Source organism: Conger conger, chromosome 6 (genome assembly GCF_963514075.1).
Source record: "Conger conger chromosome 6, fConCon1.1, whole genome shotgun sequence".
NCBI classification, from domain to species: Eukaryota; Metazoa; Chordata; class Actinopteri; order Anguilliformes; family Congridae; genus Conger; species Conger conger.
Genome location: NC_083765.1, coordinates 1,173,634 through 1,198,771, shown reverse-complemented (window position 1 = coordinate 1,198,771; position 25,138 = coordinate 1,173,634). Strand labels below are relative to the sequence as shown.

Sequence of the window (25,138 nt, the reverse complement as noted above, 5' to 3'; positions counted from 1 at the left end):
TGTAATAAACACGGATTAATTTCCGAGGCACATGGAAATCGCTGTACGGTGCAATGCATTGCATTACTTTGCCATCGGAGTTCCGACCTACCCGATTGGATATATCGATTGGAACTCGAAAGTTGATTGACGTTTCTGCTGACGAATAGCTTGGCGAGGGCACTGACTGAGCGAATCAGAAGCGCCGGAGCTTTCCTTTGTTCAGTATTCGCCGCCTCTGCTACGGGGCGTGATTGGCAAGGCAGTCGGGCAATAAGGAGACTTTCTTGTTTGCGTGATCCAATCGTTCCAGCGTTGCCGGCATTATGATAACATCAAGCAATGTATTTAATATTGGTGCAAAATGTGTTCCAATTGTTGTCGCCACGATGGAATTTGACCCCAAATATTTTGGATCGTCCAAGATAACATAAATTCCATTCCTTTAAGGTAACAATGTTTTGTTTACCATATACATACTGTTTTATCACCCAGGATCAGAACAAAAGAAAAGTATTTTGCACACATACTCATTTTTTAATCATAGTGGTCATTTTATTCTGATAACCTGAAAAAAGACAATGCTTTATCCTACACAAATCAACCAAAATAATCGTGAATTCAGTTATTTTTCCCAACCAGACCAATGTCTACATATATAAACATGATTGTGTTGTTTATTGATTTATGTTTCTGCCATATTGATGTATTGGTCACTTCAATGGGCATTTTAACATTCACAAAATCAGTGGAGTGATGACTGTATAACCAGTTATATGGAACCACACCGACTCTGTGGTGTAAAAACTATAACTGCCAGATGGATTTACAAACAATTCAGAAATATCAAGACCAAAGCCAAGAGAATGCTTTGTGAATAATGATCTCTCAAAGTATTTTACTTTTCTGTCAAGAAAGAAACATCTCAGTAATCACACAGTAAACGAGCACTTAATAAAAATGAATTGTACATATTAACTAATGACATTTAAAAAACATGGGTTATAGTTTTGCATAAAATGTGCAGTGGTAAAAAATGACACTTATCTTTATTGAATTCTCTTCAGGAAAATAAATAAGGGCGGCCTGTAGCGTAGTGGTTAAGGTACATAAGCAAGGTCGGTGGTTCGATCCCCAGTGTAGCCACAATAAGATCCGCACAGCGATTGGGCCCTTGAGCAAGGCCCTTAACCCTGCATTGCTCCAGGGGAGGATTGTCTCCTGCTTAGTCTAATCAACTGTACGTCGCTCTGGATGAGAGCATCTGCCAAATGCCATTAATGTAATGTAATGTAATGTAATGAAAATGAATGAAATTACAAGTAGTTGCGACATCCTTCCTTATATATGCACCAGTTACTGAAAGATCTGTGAGATAACCCTGTATGTACAGAAATCCATTACTGTTACAGTATTTCTGCACAAGTTATTGTAATATTAATGTTAATTTATGTTAATGTATATGTCCATGTTATTTGTGTCTCAGTTTTAATTGCAGTTATTATTTTGGAACAGACAAGTGGTAACATGAAATGTTAGTTAGTGCCATAACACGAGATATTGACAATAAGACTGTACAACATTGTTGGTCTAGAATGCCTTTTCCTTGTCAAACTAAACATACATTCTCTTGCATATTGCAGTAATAAATTACAGCACAGATATTTACAGAGCTGTCCAAATGAACATGGTAATGCTGTGAAAGTTTTTCAAAAACAAAAATGAAACAATCATACAGAAAAATGTGATCCATGTATAGAAGCATGGACAATGAGGACATCCTCCATTCCCTGTTCTTTCACTGTCCCAACATGTGTCAGCGTGACATCATTCTGACAAACTCTGTAGAGAGAGCGAGAGAGAGAGAGAGAGCAAGACTCATTAATGCACTCAAACACTCATACACGTGACACAACATTACTGTGTCATGAGTACCGGTGTGGATGACATCATAGAATAACAGGTACAGGTGTGGATGGCATCACAGTATCACGGGTACAGGTGTGGATGACATCACAGTATAACAGGTACAGGTGTTGATGACATCGCAGTATCATGAGTACAAGTGTGGATGACATCACAGTATCAGTATCTCTCATTCTCCCTGTCTCTTTCTCCCCCTCCCTCTCCCCCTCCCTCGCTCCCTCTCTCCCTCCTCCTCTCCCTCTCTCCCTCTCTCCCTCTCTCCCTCACTCCCTCTCTCCCTCCTCCTCTCCCTCGCTCCCCCTCTCCCCCTCCCTCCCTCTCTCCCTCCTCCTCTCCCCCTCCCCCTCTCCCTCCTCCTCTCCCCCTCCCCCTCTCCCTCCTCCTCTCCCTCTCCCCCTCCCTCGCTCCCTCTCCCTCCTCCTCTCTCTCGCTCCCTCTCTCCCTCCCTCCCACCCACCCTCCCCCTCCCTCCCACCCACCCTCCCCCTCCCTCTCTCCCTCGCCCCCTCCCTCTCTCTCACCCTCGAAGTCCACCAGCCCGTCTCCATTCAGGTCCACATCTCTCAGGATCTCGTCACTCTCTCGAACGTTCAGCTGCTCCCCCATCAGCTTCCTCATCGCCTCACGCAGCTCAGCCTGGCTGATCTTCCCATCGCCGTTAGAGTCAAACTGAGAGAGAGAGAGAGATTAACTCAGCCAGGCTGATCTTCCCATCGCCGTTAGAGTCAAACAGAGAGAGAGAGATTAACTCAGCCAGGCTGATCTTCCCATCGCCGTTAGAGTCATATAACATTATATGCAAAGTCATATACAACAGTAAAGCACAGGAAAGCCATATAACATTAAATAAAAGGAATATTGATCTGAAACAGAGTAGCAGACCTCCCTGAAGGCATCTCTCAGCTCCTTCACCCCAATCATGTCCGCAGTCTCTGCCAACATCTTGGGCCCCATCAGCTCCACAAAGTCCTCAAAGTCCACTCTACCACCACCTGCAGGAGCGGAGGAGATATTACACTCTGTCCTGTCCAGACAGGAGGACCAATCCATGCAGTGTATTCATAACATTGCATAATGAGGAGAACAGCCAATGCTCCCCTTTTCCTCCCACTAAAGTGTACCGCATGCTTAGTTTGCAAGTTACTAAACTTGAAGAGATTAAGCATCTTAAGTCTTTCCTCGTGACTTCTGCCTTTTATATCGAGAATATCTGGTTGCCCTTCGTTGAACCTTTTTCAGTGACTTTATATCATTCTTGTAACACAGTCCCTCAAACTGCACACAATGCTCCAAGTGTGGTCTGACAAAGATATTACAAATGGCAAGTATACAAAATACAATAAATATTTTTTCACACAGAGAGTGGTCGCTGTGTGGAATAGTTTGCCAGGACATGTAGTGGAGGCAATGGGGGTTTTCAAGACCAGGCTTGATACGATGCTGAATACTATCAAGGTTTTGGGTGAACTCAGCATTAGGTAAACTCAGCATTAGGAGCTTAGTGGTAGGGAAAGGCGAGCATTGCTCTCATCATTACGTTATATTATATTAAAAGTTTGACTTACAGATCTTCTGGCTCAGCTCGATCAGCTCCATCTCAGTGGGCATGTATCCCATGGTCCTCATGCACTCCCCCAGGTCCTTGCAGCTGATGAAGCCGTCCTTATCCTTATCAAACTCTCTGAAGGCGTCTCTCAGTTCTGCACACACACAGACACAGACACAGACACACACACAGAGGCAGATCAGTTATCCATATCCTTATCAAACTCTCTGAAGGCGTCTCTCAGCTCTGCGCACGCACGCACACAGTTACCCTTATCCTCACGTTGTCCCAGGTAATCATACTTTTAATACGTTCTATCATATAACTCAGGGATGGGCAATTCGTGTATGCAGGGTTTTGTGTACCCTGGCTAAATGAACTAATAGGCTGCATGCACCAACTAGGGTTGCCACACGTTCTGATTTTCTCTTTTTTGAGCGACTGCCTCGGAAAATGACTATTCTTTCCTATTCCTATTCTTTTTTGTACTTCTAAATGTCAGAGTTTCAAATAAAACCGGATTCTTCTACTGTTCTGTTTTTTCCCTCTTTACGTTTAGACATCCAATCCCGTGTCTGTAAACATGTAGAAATGAGTAAAAGACAGACGATTGGCCATATGCCGATAATTATTTTAATTGGTAGCAGAAATACGGAAGTTTACCTTATCACCTAGCAACTGCTGCACGGGCTGTCAGTCTGGCGCGTGCATTCACTTAAACGACCCCACCGTGGGAAAGTTCAGCTAGCTACTAGCTACTAGCCTAGAGGTAATCGCCTAATAATTTTTTTATTTTGTCGGTTTTATAAAATGGATAGGTGCCTTAATACCCTCAGAAGAGGGGAAGAACCTATGTTTTTTTTGCCTCCTTTTTGTGAATAAACGCACCCTTGAGTGCTTAAAACTGCAACGGTGTTGTGGCTCACTCTACATTATATGAACATCTCCCTGACTCCCCCTCTGGTTGCCACAGAGTGCATCTACGTCAGGACAAATAGAGGTAAGAGGCAATAGGGAGTTCTACAACTGTTAACATAGTATATTTGCAAATATGGTTTCACGCCCCGCGTCGCGCGTCAAATGTCCCGGTTTTTCACAAATCAAATGTGGCAACCCTCGCACCAATGCTGGTTCACTCAAAGACTGGATCTCAGTAACGCGGGGGACACAAGAGCAGTCTTCGGCTGTCATTCATGCACATCAAGAAATTTACTGTAGCTAAAATGTCATATGGCATAAAAGGCTAATTATGTAATTAAGGCCAGAAGTTTGTATCCATCCATCCATTATCTGAACCCGCTTATCCTGAACAGGGTCGCAGGGGGGCTGGAGCCTATCCCAGCATACATTGGGCGAAAGGCAGGAATACACCCTGGACAGGTCGCCAGTCCATCGCAGGGGACACACACCATTCACGCACACACTCACACACTCATACCTACGGGCAATTTAGACTCTCCAATCGGCCTAACCTGCATGTCTTTGGACTGTGGGAGGAAACCCACGCAGACACGGGGAGAACATGCAAACTCCGCACAGAGAGGCCCCGGCCGACGGGGATTCAAACCCAGGACCTCCTTGCTGTGAGGCGGCAGTCCTACCCACTGCACCATCCGTGCCGCCCAGAGGTTGGTATGAAAGCCAGAAATGGATACGGCCTTCTTTGCCCACCGCTGATGTAAGCTCATCACATCCTAGCTAACCAGTGATCTGAAGAATCCCAAGCAAGGACCCGTTTCACCAAGTCTAAAGTCCAAGCTAGCGAGCTACAAGGTACTTTTTACCATGATTACTTATATATCCTAGCTAACTGGTTAGATCTTAACTCTTTTGGACGTAAAGTCATTACTAAAACGTAATTATCGTCTTCCACTTGGCATCGTAGCTAGTTTGCTAGCAAGATCGTTTAGAAATATTGTATCCATAAATTAAATTTATGATTAAAAATGATGCCGTGTGCAGAAAATGTTTTGCCGTTAGTGAGTGACTGTGATTACACCTGCTGAGTGGACTGTTAGCTACGTTGTTAGCTTATTTCCGTCGCCGTTTTTATGTTAGTAAAGCATAAATCAAGAGTATTTGTAGGATTAAATTAAAGTTATAGCTAACTAGGCTTCGTTTGAACGGAAGTTTACAGGGGAGGGTTGCTGCAGCAATGAAGTCCCCCCCACCCCTAAGATCTTTGTTTTCTTCTGGTTAACCACCCAAACTTTATATGAAAACTCATGTTGACTGGGCACCATCATAATATTTTGTAATGGATGTCATGTTATCTAGGTGTCACGTTTCATGTTTGTCATGTCATGTTTTATGTTTAGTTATTGCATAGCTGCCAACTCCGGCACGGATGCAAATGGCAGCTATGTTATTGTCTTGGTTATGTTATTGTCATGTCACGTATTATGTTAGTCTAGTCTCACCACGTTTTTATGTTTCATGTCATGTTATGTTTCATGTTTAGTTGTTGTTACGACTTAATTGTTAGTCTTGCCATGTCATGTTATTTAGTTTATTGTCATATTTCGAAAACTTGTTATGTCAATTTATGTTTCATGTTACGTTGTACTGGTCATTGATTAGCATACACTTTTTCATGTCTTTCTGCAAATCTTGCATTCCTGCTTTCTCTCTCTCCTTTTCTGTCACTCACACCCTAATTGTTTCCCCAATTTCCCTTGTCTACTTACTAATCTACTAATGCTAGATCAGGATTGGGTAATACTAACATTCTAATCATGTGTTCATGTTACCTTACGTTTCTTGTGCATGTCATTTTCTAATTTACTGATGCTAGGCCAGGATAGGTTTATCACCAACGATTACTAATTACCTCGTTAACTTGTCAATCTTCCACACCTGATTTCCATTCTCTTGCTGCTCTCAAGCTAATTGTCTACCCCTGTCTTCACCTGATATAAAGCGCAGTTTCATGTCTTGTCTCTGTGAAATTGTTTGCCTCCTGTTTGTCAGTGCATCACTTTAGTGGCGGTTGTCAAGCCATTGTCTACCCGTTACGATCCAAGCCTGTTTACCGGCCAAAGATTATTGACTTCTGTTTTGTTGACCATTGCCTGCCTGTACCACGATTTTGCCTGCTGTTTTTGTACTTTTGCCCCGCGGAACAGATTTCGGTCTTGACCGTCATCGACCCTGAGCCTGCCTACCGCCCGCCTGTACTTCTGCCCCGCTGACAGCTTTCATGGCTACCGGACTTCTTGCATGTGTACCGATTACGAGACCACCTTCTCCCTCGGTACTGCGCTTTGGTTTTTTGGCTGGATATTTGTGTATGAACATTGCTTGTTTTTTGACCACGCTCTCTGGATATTCCCCGAATAAAGCCCTGACGGGACTTTATTACACCACTGTTTCTGAGTCGCGCATTTTGGGTCCAACCCCTCCACGCATCCATCTCACTAGGTCTAGTTTAACCGCTGTGTTTTACCGCAAAAATGAATGAGTTGCTATGGGCGCTTTTTCCTCCGATACGTCATCGTCAAATAAATTGTCACGTGATTAAGAACGATCCATAAGTAACGGCTTACATTTTTGTGTAGTGTAGTGTATGTGGCGCCCGGTTGTTTAAAAGTGGATTATATTATGTGAGGCACATTGAGCTAATTACGAGTAAAATGACAGACTGAGAAGGGGTGGAGGGGTATTTGGGGGCTCATGGTCTGCTTGCTTAGAGCTTTGAGTGGGGTGAGATGTGCGATATCACGGGGGTTTACATTTTGCTACCTTCGATTTCTTCTGGCCGCAGTTCTCTGTCCTGCAGTGAGAGAGAGAGAATGTATTGAGACAACAAAAATGTGAAATAGATCAGACTGCACAGTACTGAACAAACTACATACAGAGGCATACTGTTTTGGGGTTTTTAGATGGTGGTCATAGCCGCACAGAGATAATGGAAGCCGTGAAATAATTTCACGGTCTTTGCTGCAGTGTCAGGAAATGTCCAGCAGATGGCAGGCCTAGACAAATATACACTCGGTGATCACTTTTTTAGGTACACCTGTACACTAGCTTGTTAATGCAAATATTTAATCAGCCAATCATGTGGCAGCAACTAAATGTTTAAAAGCAGTGAGGTTCAAAAGGTTCAGCTGTTTTTCAGACCAAATGTCAGAATGGGGAAGAAATGTGCTTTATGTGCTATGACTGTGGAATGAGTGTTGGGTAGCCCTAAAGAAACATACAGTACTGTGCAGAAGTTTTAGGCACCCTAGACTTTATTATATATGTGCTTATTTTGTGTGTGTTAGTATAAAAGAACACGTGACATTTCCAAATATTCATTTTCCAAAATATTTAATTTTACAGAGACATTTTTGTAAGCAATTGACTACTTTTTACATAAAAATTGATCAAGGCTGTCTGAGATCAGAAGCAAGGAGCCAACCAAAGTCTGCAGAAGAACTGTGGCAAGTTCTCCAACATGCTTGGAACAACCTCCCTCCTGATTGTCTTATAGAACTGCAAGACAGCGTTGGCTATCTCAGAGAAGATTTAATGTGGAAGGGTGGTCACAAAAAATATTGATTTGATTCAGTTTTTAACTATTCTGCCAAATTACTAAAATGTAATGTAAAATGTATAGTATGTTTATTCCAGACCTTTCATTGAATCATTTTTTAAAGAATCTTATCTGTACAGAATGTTATACAGGTGCCTAAAACTTTTGCACACTACTGTACTTTAATTCCAGCAGTGGAAAAATAGATTTACCCACTGCAAATGTTTTAAAAATTTGTTAAAATGTTAAAAACCACACACATTTAACTCTGAATGGGGCTGGGGAGTCAGAAGTCACCATCATCACACACTCCCTGAAGGCGTCTCTCAGCTCTGTACACACGCGTGCACACACACACACACACACACACACACACTCATTCACACGCTCATTCACACACACACACACACACACACACACTCATTCACACGCTCATTCACACACACATGCACGAATTCACACGCTCATTCACACACACACGCACTAATTCACACGCTCATTCACACACACACACACACACACACACACACACTCATTCACACGCTCATTCACACACACATGCACGAATTCACACGCTCATTCACACACACACGCACTAATTCACACAAACACACACCCACTCATTTACACACACGCTCATTCACACAAACACACACACAGACACATACATGTATTTCTATAGAACAGTCTGTACAGCTGTATCTTGGGGGAATTTGTGGTTTACTGTGTCAGCTTGAGAGAATAACAACCGTATTAAATAAAGAACAGCAGACAGAGAGCGTTTCCACCCCCACACACCATTATCTCTCTCTCTGCCGCTGTCTCTCTCTCTCTGTCGCTGTCTCTCTCTCTGCCGCTGTCTCTCTCTCTGTCGCTGTCTCTCTCTGCTGCTGTCTCTCTCTGTCGCTGTCTCTCTCTCTGTCGCTGTCTCTCTCTCTGCTGCTGTCTCTCTCTGTCGCTGTCTCTCTCTCTGTCGCTGTCTCTCTCTCTGTCGCTGTCTCTCTCTCTGTCGCTGTCTCTCTCTCTGCTGCTGTCTCTCTCTGTCGCTGTCTCTCTCTCTGCTGCTGTCTCTCTCTGTCGCTGTCTCTCTCTCTGTCGCTGTCTCTCTCTCTGTTGCTGCCGCTGTCTCTCTCTCTGTCTCTCTCTCTCTCTCTGCTGCTGTCTCTCTCTCTGCTGCTGTCTCTCTCTCTGTCGCTGTCTCTCTCTCTGCCGCTGTCTCTCTCTCTGTCGCTATCTCTCTCTCTGCCGCTGTCTCTCTCTGCCGCTGTCTCTCTCTCTTCTCATGTTTACAGCCACTCATATCACTCTTTTCTTCACTAATCTGCTTCCTTGATCAGAGCCCTCTGTATGGGCCGGGTCAATCCATGCTGAGAGCATGGTGTGTGTGTGTGTGTTAGAATGTGTGTGTGTTAGAGTGTGTGTGTGTGTGTGTGTTAGAGTGTGTGTGTTAGAGAGAGTGAGTGTATGTGTGTTAGAGTGTGTGTGTTAGAGAGAGTGTATGTGTGTTAGAGTGTGTGTGTGTTAGAGAGAGTGAGTGTATGTGTGTTAGAGTGTGTGGGTTAGAGAGAGTGTATGTGTGTTAGAGTGTGTGTGTGTGTTAGAGAGAGTGAGTGTATGTGTGTTAGAGTGTGTGGGTTAGAGAGAGTGAGTGTATGTGTGTTAGAGAGTGTGTGTTAGAGAGAGTGAGTGTATGTGTGTTAGAGTGTGTGGGTTAGAGAGAGTGTATGTGTGTTAGAGTGTGTGTGTGTTAGAGTGAGTGAGTGTATGTGTGTTAGAGTGTGTGTGTTAGAGTGAGTGTATGTGTGTTAGAGTGTGTGTGTTAGAGAGAGTGTGTGTGTTAGAGAGAGTGTATGTGTGTTAGAGTGTGTGTGTTAGAGAGAGTGTATGTGTGTTAGAGTGTGTGTGTTAGAGAGAGTGAGTGTATGTGTGTTAGTGTGTGTGTTAGAGAGAGTGAGTGTGTGTGTGTGTGTGTGTGTGTGTTAGAGAGAGTGAGTCTATGTGTGTTAGAGTGTGTGTGTTTTAGAGAGTGAGTGTATGTGTGTTAGAGAGTGTGTGTGTGTGTGTTAGAGTGAGTGTGTGTGTGTGTGTGTGTGTAAGAGTATGTGTGTTAGAGAGAGTGAGTGTATGTGTTAGAGTGTGTGGGTTAGAGAGAGTGAGTGTGTTAGTGTGTGTGTTAGAGAGAGTGAGTGTGTGTGTGTTAGAGTGTGTGTGTTAGAGAGAGTGAGTGTATATGTGTTAGAGTGTGTGTGTTTTAGAGAGTGATTGTATGTGTGTTAGAGAGTGTGTGTGTGTGTTAGAGTGAGTGTGTGTGTTAGAGAGAGTGTGTGTTTTAGAGAGTGTGTGTTTTAGAGAGTGAGTGTATGTGTGTTAGTGTGTGTGTGTGTGTGTGTGTGTTAGAGTGAGTGTGTGTGTTAGAGAGAGTGTGTGTTTTAGAGAGTGTGTGTTTTAGAGAGTGAGTGTATGTGTGTTAGTGTGTGTGTGTGTGTGTGTGTGTGTGTTAGAGTGAGTGTATGTGTGTTAGTGTGTGTGTGTGTGTGTGTGTGTTAGAGAGAGTGTGTGTGTGTTAGAGTGAGTGTGTGTTTTAGAGAGTGAGTGTGTGTGTGTGTGTGTGTGTGTGTGTGTGATTTATAGGAGTTTCCTGTGTGAGACTTTGTGTGAGTGTGAGAGTGTGAGTGTGTGTGTGTGTGTGTGTGTGTGTGTGTTAGAGAGAGTGAGTGTATGTGTGTTAGAGTGTGCGTGTTTTAGAGAGTGAGTGTGTGTGTGTTAGAGTGTGTGTGTGTTAGAGAGTGTGTGTTTTAGAGAGTGAGTGTATGTGTGTTAGTGTGTGTGTGTGTGTTAGAGTGTGTGTGTGTGTGTGATTTATAGGAGTTTCCTGTGTGAGACTTTGTGTGAGTGTGAGAGTGTGAGTGTGTGTGTGTGTCTGTGTGTTAGAGAGAGTGAGTGTATGTGTGTTAGAGTGTGCGTGTTTTAGAGAGTGAGTGTATATGTGTTAGAGAGTGTGTATGTGTGTTAGAGTGTGTGTGTTAGAGAGAGTGAGTGTGTGTTTGTGTTAGAGAGTGTGTATGTTTAAGCCCAACCCTGTGCAGCTGGCCAACAGGAAAGTGCAGCTTTTACACCATGTACTGCATCTGGAGCCCCTGTTACCCCTGCCTGCCCCTGTTACCCCGGCCTGCCCCTGTTACCCCTGCCTGCCCCTGTTACCCCGGCCTGCCCCTGTTACCCCTGCCTGCCCCTGTTACCCCTGCCTGCCCCACGTGTCAGTTTCCTGTCAGAACACACTGCTACACTGCAAAAAAACATACAGTAACAACAACATTTATGTCATATTTCCTTTACTTTTTTGCTAGATGAGATGGAAATATTGCCAATGAGGTCAGACAGTTTGGCTCATAATTTTCTTACTTGAGAGAAAAGCTAGTATTTTCTACCTGAGGTATAATAATACAACAGGTATAAAAATACAACATGTTTAGTTCTGAGTGATGCGTGTGTGTGCATGTGTGTGTGTATATTGTGTGAGTACTATGTGAGTGTGTGCTGTGTGTTAGAGAGTGTGTGTGTGAGAGTGTGTCTGTTAGAATGTGTGTGTGTGTGTGTGTGTGTGTGTGTGTGTGTGTGTGTGTGTGAGTGTGCGTTTGTGTGTGTGTGTGATTGATGTTCTCTGTAACTGAATATATTTCAAAATGGATCATTGCATTCTTAAAGTGGATAATCTCCCCGGATAATCTCCTCCCAGTGAATCCCTCCCTTCCATCTCCCATTCCTTCCTGTGGATGGGAGGGAAGAGAGGTTAATATACATTATGTTCAAATTTAGTACACTCTTTAAATGTCATATACATATAATATTTTGGCACATGATATGGCACATTATACCTTGTTGGAAAGGTCAGGAAATCCTGTACAAGAAGCGTGCCATGTTTTACATTAGTTCGGTACTAAAATGACCTAGCAATGCATTTACGCAATAACAAGTAGTTCAAGACGGCATTTGATTAGGTTTAGTCCCGGTAAAAACATAGTTTTCTCGAAAATGAATTTCGAAATATAAAACTTCAATGTTAGGTGGAAAACAGTCATACCTTCAGAACCAGGTGGGATATTTGGTTCCATAAATATGTAAATAATTTGCAAATTATTTCTACCAAACCGGAAATATGTTGGCTGGACGTGGAATAAAATGTTTATTCATGCAACTTCTGAATTGTATATTTTTGTTCTTATTTTGGAACATGGTTTGAAGTGGAGAAATGGTGTCAAGGATTGTTAGAATATACCTTTTATTGTCTGAGTCTGTGGCAAGCTCAGGATTGTAAACCTTTGGGTGGGAGAGCCTGCTGTTTTATTTCCATGCATTGCAATTAAGAGGCTGATAAGCATCTAAACTGCTGTAGTTCTCAGTAGTGGAGAGTCTTTTAACAACCTAGCATCCATTTTGCAGTTTTATTACATCACAGTTTTTGTATGATATAAATATGAACGCAACAATAATTTGAGACGTCGACAGCTGAACTACAAGGGGGCAGAGTGGATGGGGTTAACATGCTCATGAGATTTCTTTGCTCACATCTAGTGTGTGCTGCACTCAATACTCATTCTCTAAACAGTTAAGTCCTCTAAAACGTAAAATAAAATAACATAACACAATGACATGAACAGACCATTCAGCCCAGCAATGCTCACCGTAGTTCTGTTCTGTTTTGTGTTTCTACTTTTGCACTGAACCTGTTCCCTAGCCACGCTCCCCCCCCCCCCCCCCCCCCCGCATCTGTTACATGTTTCCTAATGAGTAACCACACTCAGCTGAATCCCATTGTGTTTTGTTACCTGTGTATATCGTCTTTCTCGTCCCTCCTTTGCTTTGCCAGATTGTTAAATGCACTGCTCCGTGCTTGCCATACTCTCCAGCGGTTTTCTCCTGTTACCTGCTCCAGCTTCCTGCTTTCCTGCTTCCCTGTGTTCCTCAGTCCAGCCTACCTGCCCTGTGTTCCTCTGTCTGACCTACCTGCCCTGTGTTCCTCTGTCTGACCTACCTGCCATGTGTTCCTCTGTCTGACCTACCTGCCATGTGTTCCTCTGTCTGACCTACCTGCCCTGTGTTCCTCTGTCTGACCTACCTGCCATGTGTTCCTCTGTCTGACCTACCTGCCCTGTGTTCCTCTGTCTGATCTACCTGCCCTGTGTTCCTCTGTCTGATCTACCTGCCCTGTGTTCCTCTGTCTGACCTACCTGCCCTGTGTTCCTCTGTCTGACCTACCTGCCCTGTGTTCCTCTGTCTGATCTACCTGCCCTGTGTTCCTCTGTCTGACCTACCTGCCCTGTGTTCCTCTGTCTGACCTACCTGCCCTGTGTTCCTCTGTCTGATCTACCTGCCCTGTGTTCCCGTGTCCTGTTACCTGCTCTTCTGTTCCGTGTCCTGTTACCTGCTCTTCTGTTCCCGGTTCCGTATCCCGTCCTGTCTCCAGCCCTCCTTCTCCTCTCCAGCTCCCGACTCCTTCCCTGTTCCTCCTTCGGACTGTCTTCTGGTTTCGGACCTCACTCTGCCTGCTCTACACTACCCTGACTGCCTGGTTTTCAACAATTACCTGTCCTGTGACTGCCTTACTTGTGCCATTCTGCCATCTCGGAGTCCGCTCTTGGTTCTGATTGCCTGCCCCGTGAAAAATATCTAGCACTATATTATTTGAAATGATTAAATAGAGTTACTCAATCTTACTTTGTCAAGTCATTGACATTTTGTGATTTAATGAAAAGGAACAGAACAATCCCAGGTAACACAAAAAACATTCTTGCTATGTTACTGGAATGTCTGGTCAGTGTTATAACATTGGCGCTACATGGAAGCAACATTGGGAGAACGTGTGTGGGCTGGAACGCAGTGAAGAGAAGGCTGGGATTACATGGCAGCTGGTCACTTAGATAAGTGTCACACTTGTTAATCAAGAAACAGTGAATGAAATCTGGTCCGGGTCATGGCGGGTTCAGAGGTAAGATCCTGGTATTTAGTTCGGGAGCCTGTGAGAGCCGCCCGTGTGGAGTTCACACAGACCCGGAGGGCTGCACTGGGGACTTGTGTGTGATCCAGTCCTGACCAGGAGATGCCATTTTAATGGTACAATGATGCGAATAAACAAGAGGAGAATTCTCACGGCCCTTTAAAATAGACATTTCACTGGTGCCCTGATTTTCTAGATGGCCGCTTTCGAGGTACAAAAACAATCTTTAGAAAAAATTTTGTCCCTTTAAACCTTTGAATAGCAGAGTTTTTTTTAACATGCTTTTTAATTTCCATTGCTTTTTCATCATGAGCAGTCCCTGCAGTAGAATCCAGTCTAGCTTTGTTTAGCTGGTCAACCAGCTTCCAGCTGTTTCAAAACCAAGCTTGAGCTGTTCCGTTTCAGGAGGATGATGGTCCAGTGGCGTAGCTCAGAGTGTAAAGGGTTAGGAGCAGTGGAGGGGCTCAGAGTGTAAAGGGTTAGGAGCAGTGGAGGTGCTCAGAGTGTAAAGGGTTAGGAGCAGTGGAGGTGCTCAGAGTGTAAAGGGTTAGGAGCAGTGGAGGGGCTCAGAGTGTAAAGGGTTAGGAGCAGTGGAGGTGCTCAGAGTGTAAAGGGTTAGGAGCAGTGGAGGTGCTCAGAGTGTAAAGGGTTAGGAGCAGTGGAGGTGCTCAGAGTGTAAAGGGTTAGGAGCAGTGGAGGTGCTCAGAGTGTAAAGGGTTAGGAGCAGTGGAGGTGCTCAGAGTGTAAAGGGTTAGGAGCAGTGGAGGTGCTCAGAGTGTAAAGGGTTAGGAGCAGTGGAGGTGCTCAGAGTGTAAAGGGTTAGGAGCAGTGGAGGTGCTCAGAGTGTAAAGGGTTAGGAGCAGTGGAGGTGCTCAGAGTGTAAAGGGTTAGGAGCAGTGGAGGTGCTCAGAGTGTAAAGGGTTAGGAGCAGTGGAGGGGCTCAGAGTGTAAAGGGTTAGGAGCAGTGGTGGGGCCCAGATGGCAGATCTCTGAAGACTAATCCCTCGCAGGGCTTGTCGCACAAGGGCGCCGTCCGCCATGTCGTATCTTGCGAGTGATGTTTACATCAGCCGAGCCGGGCGTAGCGTGATACGGGAGAGATTGTGCCGGCCTCACCGGGCTTTAGTAAGATCTCGCTCATTAGGGGCGGTCACCCTCACATCACCAGCTGTCCGTTTGCAGGACCTTCAGCAATGTGGTGACTCCCAGGAAACAGCGATTTAAACAGTGTCACGTTCATAAGCCTGGAACTAAAATGCAGTCAGTGCTGTACTGTAGCCCACCATGGAGTAGCTTACATAAGGAAATGACAGAAAAACCTAATTCAGCAAGAACTCATTCCAGCTCTCTGACTGATATACACTCAGTGAGCACTTTATTAGGTATTTATTTGACTTATTTTTTAGACTTATGAAGTCTTCTGCTGCTGTAGCCTATCCACTTAGAGGTTTGACGCATTGTGTGTTCAGAGATTCTCTTCTGCATACCACTGTTGTAATGTGTGGTTATTTGTGTTACTGTGACCTTTGAACAGTCTGGCCATTCTCCTCGGACGTCTCTCATTAACAAGGCACTTTTGTCTGCAGAACTGCTGCATACTGGATGTTTTTTGTTTTTCGCACCGTTCTCTGCAAACTCTAGAGACTGCTGTGCGTGAAAATCCCAGGAGATCAGCAGTTTCTGAGATACTCAAACCACCCTGTCTGGCACCAACAATTATTCCACGGTCAAAGTCACTTAGATCACATTTCTTTATCATTTTGACATTGGGATAACAGCGGAACCTCTTGACCACGACTCCATGCTGTATGCATTTAGTTGCTGCCACATGATTGACTGATTAAATATTTGCATTAACAAGCTGGTTTACAGGTCTACCTAATAAAGTGGTCACTGATTGTATATTTGAATTACTTTGAACTTTGAACTTTGATACAATGACATGGAATTAGCATTTCCCTACTTTCATTCACACTTATAGCAAAGTAATTGCACCATAGTGTGTTACCTGGTGAACATTTGCGGTGAGCTATGTTTGCAGTTGAACGATTTTAAATTCAAATTCCATTTAGAAATAGAAACTTTTGTTCTCTTGCCATTTTCCTCGACAGCAGGAATCTTTGTTCGTTGTGCACTACCTTTTCAAACTGTGAGCTAATGTTAGCAAATACTTTGCCGAATGTTAGCTTGAATGCAGGTCAAGACGTACAGCCCTGTACAAGGGCACAGTTGGGTTACCTGTGTGTGTGTGCGTCCGTATGTGTGTGTGTGTGTGTGTGTGTCCGTGTGTATGTGTGTGTGGTTGGGTTACCTGTGTGTGTGTGTGTGCGGTTGGGTTACCTGTGTGTATGTGTGTGTGAGTGTGTATGTGTGTGTGTGTGTGTGTGTGTGCGGTTGGGTTACCTGTGTGTGTGTGTGTGTGTGTGTGTGTGTGGTTGGGTTACCTGTGTGTGTGTGTGTGCGGTTGGGTTACATGTGTGTGTGTGTGTGTGTGTGTGTGTGTGCGGTTGGGTTACCTGTGTGTGTGTGTGTGTGTGTGTGTGTGCGGTTGGGTTACCTGTGTGTGTGTGTGTGCGGTTGGGTTACATGTGTGTGTGTGTGTGTGTGTGTGTGTGTGTGTGTGCGGTTGGGTTACCTGCGCTGTGCGGTCCTTACCTGGCCGAACACAGAGTCCACGATGGGCCGCAGCTTCCTCCGCTCCCTCTCCCGCAGCAGGGCCCCCTCCCCGTCCCGCTCCCCCAGGCTGAGGGCCTTGCTCCTGGGGGGTCTGGCGCTGCCCCCCCCTGCGTCCGCGCTCGCCGTGGAGGACGTGCTCCAGCGTCTCAGCTTCTCCATCTTCTTCTTTATGGATGCCTGCGTGCGGCGAGGGCACACAAAATGGCCGCTTTTAATTCTTTACCGCCACAGGTGCTGTAATCAATATTCACTGTGTTTTACAGAGAGATAAAGAGTTTTGGTATTGTTCCTTCAAAATTAATAATGTGCTATTATTCAATTAATGAATAATTATTTCAACTGAATGACTTAATGAATATTCAGATTGAAGAATAACTAGTTACGGACCCACTCTGTTATAACCCACACAAACACACAAACACACACACATCTCAGACCAGCTCTGTTATAACACACACAAACACACACACACATCTCAGACCAGCTCTGTTATAACACACACAAATACACACACACACACACAAACACACACACACACACACACACACATGTATCAGACCAGCTCTGTTATAACACACACAAATACACACACACACACACACATGTATCAGACTAGCTCTGTTATAACACACACAAATACACACACACACACACGCGCATGTATCAGACCAGCTCTGTTATAACACACACAGACGTCTCAGACCAACTCTCTTACACACGTACACTCTAAACAGACACAGCATGATTCCTTAAATTCACGCACAGTAATAGGGGATGTTCGCTGTCACACACCTGTTCACAACTTCAACACAAAAAATAAAATAAAAATTTCTACGGTTCAGAACAGAACATATCTATGACTGCAGACTCACACCCTTTGGTTTGTGGGATGTACTCATAAAACCATGGAGACACAGAGACCCATTTTCTGTATAAAATTAAATGATAATTCAATTCAAACAGAGTTCCAAAAAACTATACTCCAGTAGATTTTATATAGATTATTATTCATGAACAATTTCTTTTTCAAAATGTCTTGGGCAAGTGACATGTTTCATTGGTACTGGCCAGTGTATAAAAACGGACATTGGAGATATTTACAGAGATATGCATTATTATTGTTATTAATAATAATTAATTAATAATTATCTCCAACAATGAGGTGGCTCCTTTGTTGATCACATGCAAACATATTTAAATATCAATACAAACATGTATAGATATGTACGTAAGTGCCAATTCACTCACTGACAAGCCTACATACACGCCAGTTCACTCATTTCATGGTTCACAGACCATATTCAAAAACTGCCCACCACCCATTACTGACAGACCATCCACTGACACTGACTGGCACACACAGTCAGTGACTGACTCACACAGCTACTGACAGGCAGGTAAAGTTTTTCTGAATGCTGGGTGAGACAGAGCTGTAGCACTGCCTCCTACTGGTCAGTACGGCATTGCCCCGAGGTAAGACTGTTGGTGAACTCACCAGAAAAGACACAACTAAACATATACACACACACACACACACACACACACACACACACACAAAAATGATAACACACGTGCATGCACACTCACACACTCACATTCACTCACATACACACACTCACACACACACTCACACACATGCATGCCCACACACTCACACGCATGCCCACACAAACACACACACACACTCACACACACACATGCCCACACACACTCACACACACACATACACACACACCCTTACCCTTTTTCCGGTCTTCTCCTGTGGCCCCTCCATCTTGATCACACTGGAGAATCCCTCTCCACTGACTGCAAACACACTCTGCACTGCTTTCCCTCTCTCCCTCTCTCCCTCCCTCTCTCTCTCCCTCCCTTCCTCTTTCTGTCCCTCTGTCTCTCTCTCCTTCCCTCTCTCCCTCTCTCTGGTGTACTGTTGTAGAGTGATCGGTTGTCTTTTTTGCGGTGGATGTAAATAACGGCTCTGAAATTCACACTGATGTGAATTTCACAAATAAAGCTTTTCACACTGTTTATCTCCCCTCCATCCTCACCCAGTCTGGCCGTTTTCCTTGGTTAATCCCCTCTTTCTCCCTCTCGCTCTCCCTTTTCTATCTGTCCTCAATCCTCACACTGTTTCATGTTCCTGTCTGTTGTTCCCGTGTGATGCAGGGTGCTGGTTTAATCCGGCATCCTAACCCACTGAAAACAGTTTGTGTTTTTATGGCCACAGTCTTCACTGTTTGACACGGATAAAAATGTTCATATGCCAGCAGCTTTAGTGAGAAGCCCTGTCAGACTACAGCCCGAGCTATGGTGAAACACTGTGACACACAGATAAACCATCACTACAGCCCTGTCTCTAACACTGTTACACACAGATACACCATCACTACAGCCCTGTCTCTAACACTGTCACACACAGATACACCATCACTACAGCCCTGTCTCTAACACTGTTACACACAGATACATCATCACTACAGCCCTGTCTCTAACACTGTCACACACAGATACACCATCACTACAGCCCTGTCTCTAACACTGTCACACACAGATACACCATCACTACAGCCCTGTCTCTAACACTGTCACACACAGATACACCATCACTACAGCCCTGTCTCTAACACTGTCACACACAGATACACCATCACTACAGCCCTGTCTCTAACACTGTCACACACAGATACACCATCACTACAGCCCTGTCTCTAACACTGTTACACACAGATACACCATCACTACAGCCCTGTCTCTAACACTGTTACACACAGATACACCATCACTACAGCCCTGTCTCTAACACTGTTACACACAGATACACCATCACTACAGCCCTGTCTCTAACACTGTTACACACAGATACACCATCACTACAGCCCTGTCTCTAACACTGTTACACACAGATACACCATCACTACAGCCCTGTCTCTAACACTGTTACACACAGATACACCATCACTACAGCCCTGTCTCTAACACTGTTACACACAGATACACCATCACTACAGCCCTGTCTCTAACACTGTCGCACACAGATACACCATCACTACAGCCCTGTCTCTAACACTGTCACACACAGATACACCATCACTACAGCCCTGTCTCTAACACTGTCACACACAGATACACCATCACTACAGCCCTGTCTCTAACACTGTCACACACAGATACACCATCACTACAGCCCTGTCTCTAACACTGTTACACACAGATACACCATCACTACAGCCCTGTCTCTAACACTGTTACACACAGATACACCATCACTACAGCCCTGTCTCTAACACTGTCACACACAGATACACCATCACTACAGCCCTGTCTCTAACACTGTCACACACAGATACACCATCACTACAGCCCTGTCTCTAACACTGTTACACACAGATACACCATCACTACAGCCCTGTCTCTAACACTGTCACACACAGATACACCATCACTACAGCCCTGTCTCTAACACTGTCACACACAGATACACCATCACTACAGTCCTGTCTCTAACACTGTCACACACAGATACACCATCACTACAGCCCTGTCTCTAACACTGTCACACACAGATACACCATCACTACAGCCCTGTCTCTAACACTGTCGCACACAGATACACCATCACTACAGCCCTGTCTCTGCTACATAGTTATCATTGATACAATAGTGTGCGTGTGTGTGTACTGTGATGTGTGTGGTTATATTTGTGTGGACTGTGGTATATACTTCAGCAGATGAAACTGTGCCAGAGGACCCAGGACACAGAGGAGAGGAGTACACATGTGCTCTGTGTCTGATATTATAATGAGGGTACGGCACATAATGCCTGCGATGTTAAGTCAGTTTTAATACCATTGAAAGCATCTGCTTTCTAAAAATAAAGAACAGCCATTAACCCGTTTTCAAAAGCATCTCTCATCCTAAGTCCTAAGTCTCTCTCTCTCTCTCTCTCTCTCGCTCTCTCATTATTGTACCTGTTAGTCATGATAGTGGGGAATCTAAAGCAGACTCCATAGGGCAGAGTCTAAAATACCAGCGGAAAAGACTAGTCACAATCAGAGAGGTTAGATTCGGCTTCCCTGCTACCCGTGGTGTGCAGAGACTAGACAGACCGCACTGCTGGACACCATGTCCAAGATCACTGAGAATGTGAAGATAGACTCTATGTAGGCCTTACGGACGAGAGACATCATAGACCTGCGGGTTGGTGTCCCTTCTCACATCGCATGTCAGTGTTATATTTAAAGGTCAGGGTGTTGTCATCTGGAGCAGCTACAGCCTCAACCACCCGGCTCCCAGTAATCCCAAGGGCTGGTGTTTAAAGTCGACACGCATCTCCAGGACTGGACAGAGAATGTCTGTCTTGGCGGGTCCAGGTCCCAGAATCACGACCTAACCAGTGGTGTCCCACAAGGGTCTGTCCTCGGACCCATCCTGTTCATTTTACACATGCTCCCCCTCGACCATGTCATCAGCCGGCATGGAATTTCACTGCTACGCTGATGACACACAGCTGTACATTGCACCAGTAAAACTGCACCAGAACATCCCTCTTCCATTTTTAATCTCCAACCTGGGCATCACATTTGACCCGTCTTTGCCCTCAACAACCACATTACACAGCTGTCCAAACTTCCTTTTACCACCTCAAAACTCCACCGCATCCTCCCCCTCTCTGATGCAGAAAAGACATTCTAATACATACATGGGAATGCTCCCCCCCTACCTCAAACCCCACTCACTGCTCACACACAAACCCCACTCACTGCTCACACCCCTAAACCCCACTCACTGCTCACACACAAACCCCACTCACTGCTCACACCCCTAAACCCCACTCACTGCTCACACCCCTAAACCCCACTCACTACTCACACACAAACCCCACTCACTGCTCACACACAAACCCCACTCACTGCTCACACCCCTAAACCCCACTCACTACTCACACCCCCAAACCCCACTCACTACTCAAACACAAACCCCACTCACTGCTCACACCCCCAAACCCCACTCACTGCTCACACCCCCAAACCCCATTCACTACTCACACACAAACCCCACTCACTGCTCACACACAAACCCCACTCACTACTCACACACAAACCCCACTCACTGCTCACACCCCCAAACCCCACTCACTGCTCACACACAAACCCCACTCACTGCTCACACACAAACCCCACTCACTGCTCACACCCCTAAACCCCACTCACTGCTCACACCCCTAAACCCCACTCACTGCTCACACACAAACCCCACTCACTACTCACACACAAACCCCACTCACTGCTCACACCCCCAAACCCCACTCACTGCTCACACCCCTAAACCCCACTCACTGCTCACACCCCTAAACCCCACTCACTGCTCACACCCCTAAACCCCACTCACTGCTCACACCCCTAAACCCCACTCACTGCTCACACACAAACCCCACTCACTGCTCACACCCCTAAACCCCACTCACTGCTCACACCCCCAAACCCCACTCACTACTCACACACAAACCCCACTCACTGCTCACACCCCCAAACCCCATTCACTACTCACACCCCTAAACCCCATTCACTACTCACACCCCCAAACCCCACTCACTACTCAAACACAAACCCCACTCACTGCTCACACCCCTAAACCCCACTCACTGCTCACACCCCTAAACCCCACTACAGACCCCCTCTCCCCACTCCCACTCTACAGACCCCCTCTCCCCACTCCCACTCTACAGACCCACTCTCCCCCACTCCCACTCTACAGACCCCCTCTCTCCCTCTCACTCTACAGACACCCTCTCTCCCACTCTACAGACCCCCTCTCCCCACTCCCATTCTACAGACCGCCTCTCCCACTCCCACTCTACAGACCCCCTCTCTCCCACTCCCACTCCACAGACCCACTCTCCCACTCCCACTCTACAGACCCCCTCTCCCACTCTACAGACCCCCTCTTCCCCTCTCCCACTCTATAGACCCCCTCTCTCCACTCCATCCCATACATGGTGCCCCCGCCCCAGTTTCCCGGGCGATCCTGGATGGTGCTGGGATGGCAGTTAATCCCCTGAGGGAACAGAACAGATACACGAGGTCGGGATCTGGCAGGGATTAGGGCTTTCTCTGGATCTCTACTCTTTAATATTCTCAAAATTACAACCTCAACACTAATCCTGCGTGTTACTGCCTTGACTGAGAGAGAGAGAGAGAGAGAGAGAGAGAGAGAGAGAGAGAGAGAGAGAGAGAGAGAGAGATATTCTCTCTAAATTTCTTCCATCGGGGAGTTTTTTTCTCGCCTGTGTTTCAAGGCTTTTCTCCTACTCAGGAGTCATTTACCTCATGTTCTATTTGGGGATTTAGGGCTGATGTTTCCTGTGTTTCTTTCCTCCTGTAAAGCATCTCTGTGAAAAGCGCTATACAATTGACAGAGAGAGAGAGATTTAAAAACACATAAGAACACCCCCATCAGGATATTCAGAAACGGAAAGTATCAATCTTGGCCAGAAAATACATTTAAAGCAACGTTTCCAATAATTTAAGGACATTACCAACAAAAGCAGCACGGCAACAATAAAGACACATACAGCAATATGTACAACTTTATTAAGTAAAAAAACACGTATCATTTATTACATGAACGAGTAAAAGCCATCAGCAATGTGCGTGAATGGTAACTGAAAATACAGCCAGATACAGCACTGCATGTGCTGTTGGTAACAGTTTAACCGGATACAGAATGCACGTGATGTTGGTAACAGTTTAACCGGATACAGAATGCACGTGATGTTGGTAACAGTTTAACTGGATACAGAATGCACGTGATGTTGGTAACAGTTTAACTGGATACAGAATGCACGTGATGTTGGTAACAGTTTAACTGGATACAGAATGCACGTGATGTTGGTAACAATGTAACCCGATACAGAATGCACGTCATGTTGTAACAGTTTAACCAGAATAATTCGATTTTTGCACAGATTTCTTTCGACTATTAAAATGGGATGAAAATAATATATATTTTTTAATTCAAACAAACATCCAAATGTCCTAATTTATTTTAAAGTATTTCAAAAAACATTCATTCCTCCCATAGATGGTTGGATTTTTTGATCCGGAAGTCTAGAAAAGGCAAACGGATCATAAATATCCCAAAGGAATGACGAGAGGACTCCTGAGGGTGGGCAATACTGCAAATTTTGGGTTTGATACTATACCATGTAACACTATCATCGATATTGATACTGATACTTTATACAATAATAAATGCTTTTGTAGGAATTCCCTGTGCTCAAAAAAAACAAAACAAATAATAACTTTCAATGGAAGTAGAAATATGGTCTCCTGCTCCCACAAAGTTGGATCAATCAAGATCAATCAGGATTAATCAGGATCAATACAGGAAGCTCATGAGCACAAAGAGGCAGCTTCAAAATGGATGCCCCTGCACACAGCTAGTGTACTCGTGAGTTTGATAAATAAATGTTTAAGCTAGTGTACTCGTGAGTTTGATAAATAAATGTTTAAGCTAGTGAAAGCAGTGACTTCAGGTAAGCAAAGGGAAACATTTTAATTTCTTTTTGTAAACATAGGTATCAATATTTTATGGGAGAGATTGATACCAAAAACAAAATCGCAGTATCCGCAGTATCCATCCACCCACCTCTACTATGCAGTCTTTAACCAAGTTAAAACCAAAGTTAATCCAGCCAGTTTCACCTGAAGTGACCACAAACAGATTTCACCTGTTATTCCCCATTCCATTGTTCTGTCAATTATGACTCCTTAATTATTCAGTGATTTTTTGGGGGGGGGGGGGGGGGGGGGTTGGGTTCCAGTCCAAATTGTTTGCTTTCTTTGTGACATTCCCTTGCCTTGCTTCCCTGAAATGTCAGGATGAAATATGGGGGCCAGACCAAGTGGGGTTTGGTTACGAATTATGAAAGGGGAGGGAACAATATTGCCCCCTTGTCACCTAATTTTTCCTCCCTTCTGCTGAGGATATAAAATGCAAGTCCAGTGGGCGGTCCAGCTCTGTTTTGGTTTGTTCATTGTCTGTCCTCCCTTGCAAAGCACCTGTTTACTTGTAGCAGATCACAAATTCAGTCGGGATATCTCTCTCTCTCAAGGGAAGACAAAGTAAGGGAATGTGTTAAAAAGTTTAATGGAACCCAGCCGATGGTCTTCAGTAACCAAACGTTTCAATGTCTGATTACTGCCCGATTAAGAATCAATTGATTTGCTCAATAACAATAGCAATTGGCGAAATGATTAAAAAAGGATTAGGTTACCAGTTCATTTTGAGATTGCCACCACTACATAAGCTATATATTAAATGTTACACTATATTTAAGAACACGCCCACAAGAAACTGATTGTGGGAGGCGAGAGAGATGCAACATGATTTCATTCAAGTATCTGCCCACAGAATGCTCAATTAATATTTTGCAGCTGGAGAAAGATAAATGACCTGAGGTATAAAATGGTCTCACCAAAGCACTGTGGGTATTGCTGGG

At 44.8% G+C, this 25,138-nt stretch overlaps 1 protein-coding gene across 1 annotated transcript; it reads right to left on the bottom strand.

Moving 5' to 3' along the window:
* Positions 1-518: 518 nt before the first annotated feature.
* On the bottom strand, positions 519-7,313 carry LOC133130426 (calcium-binding protein 2-like). Its single transcript, XM_061245014.1, has 5 exons — positions 7,193-7,313; positions 3,471-3,605; positions 2,788-2,897; positions 2,427-2,574; positions 519-1,821 (listed from the first exon to the last, which is right to left on the bottom strand). Exons 1-5 carry the CDS (start codon positions 7,311-7,313, stop codon positions 1,796-1,798), a joined length of 540 nt encoding a protein of 179 aa, XP_061100998.1. The 3' UTR covers positions 519-1,795.
* Positions 7,314-25,138: the final 17,825 nt, after the last annotated feature.

What these genes read in the sequence shown, in the direction of transcription:
- LOC133130426 (XM_061245014.1), bottom strand. Translation starts at nt 7,313, where the DNA reads ATGCCTCTGTATGTAGTTTGTTCAGTACTGTGCAGTCTGATCTATTTC. An exon ending in GCGGCCAGAAGAAATCGAAG is followed by an intron (nt 3,606 to 7,192) that starts GTAGCAAAATGT and finishes GTGTGTGTGCAG; the next exon opens with AACTGAGAGACGCCTTCAGA. An exon ending in TGAGAGATGCCTTCAGGGAG is followed by an intron (nt 2,575 to 2,787) that starts GTCTGCTACTCT and finishes TCTCTCTCTCAG; the next exon opens with TTTGACTCTAACGGCGATGG.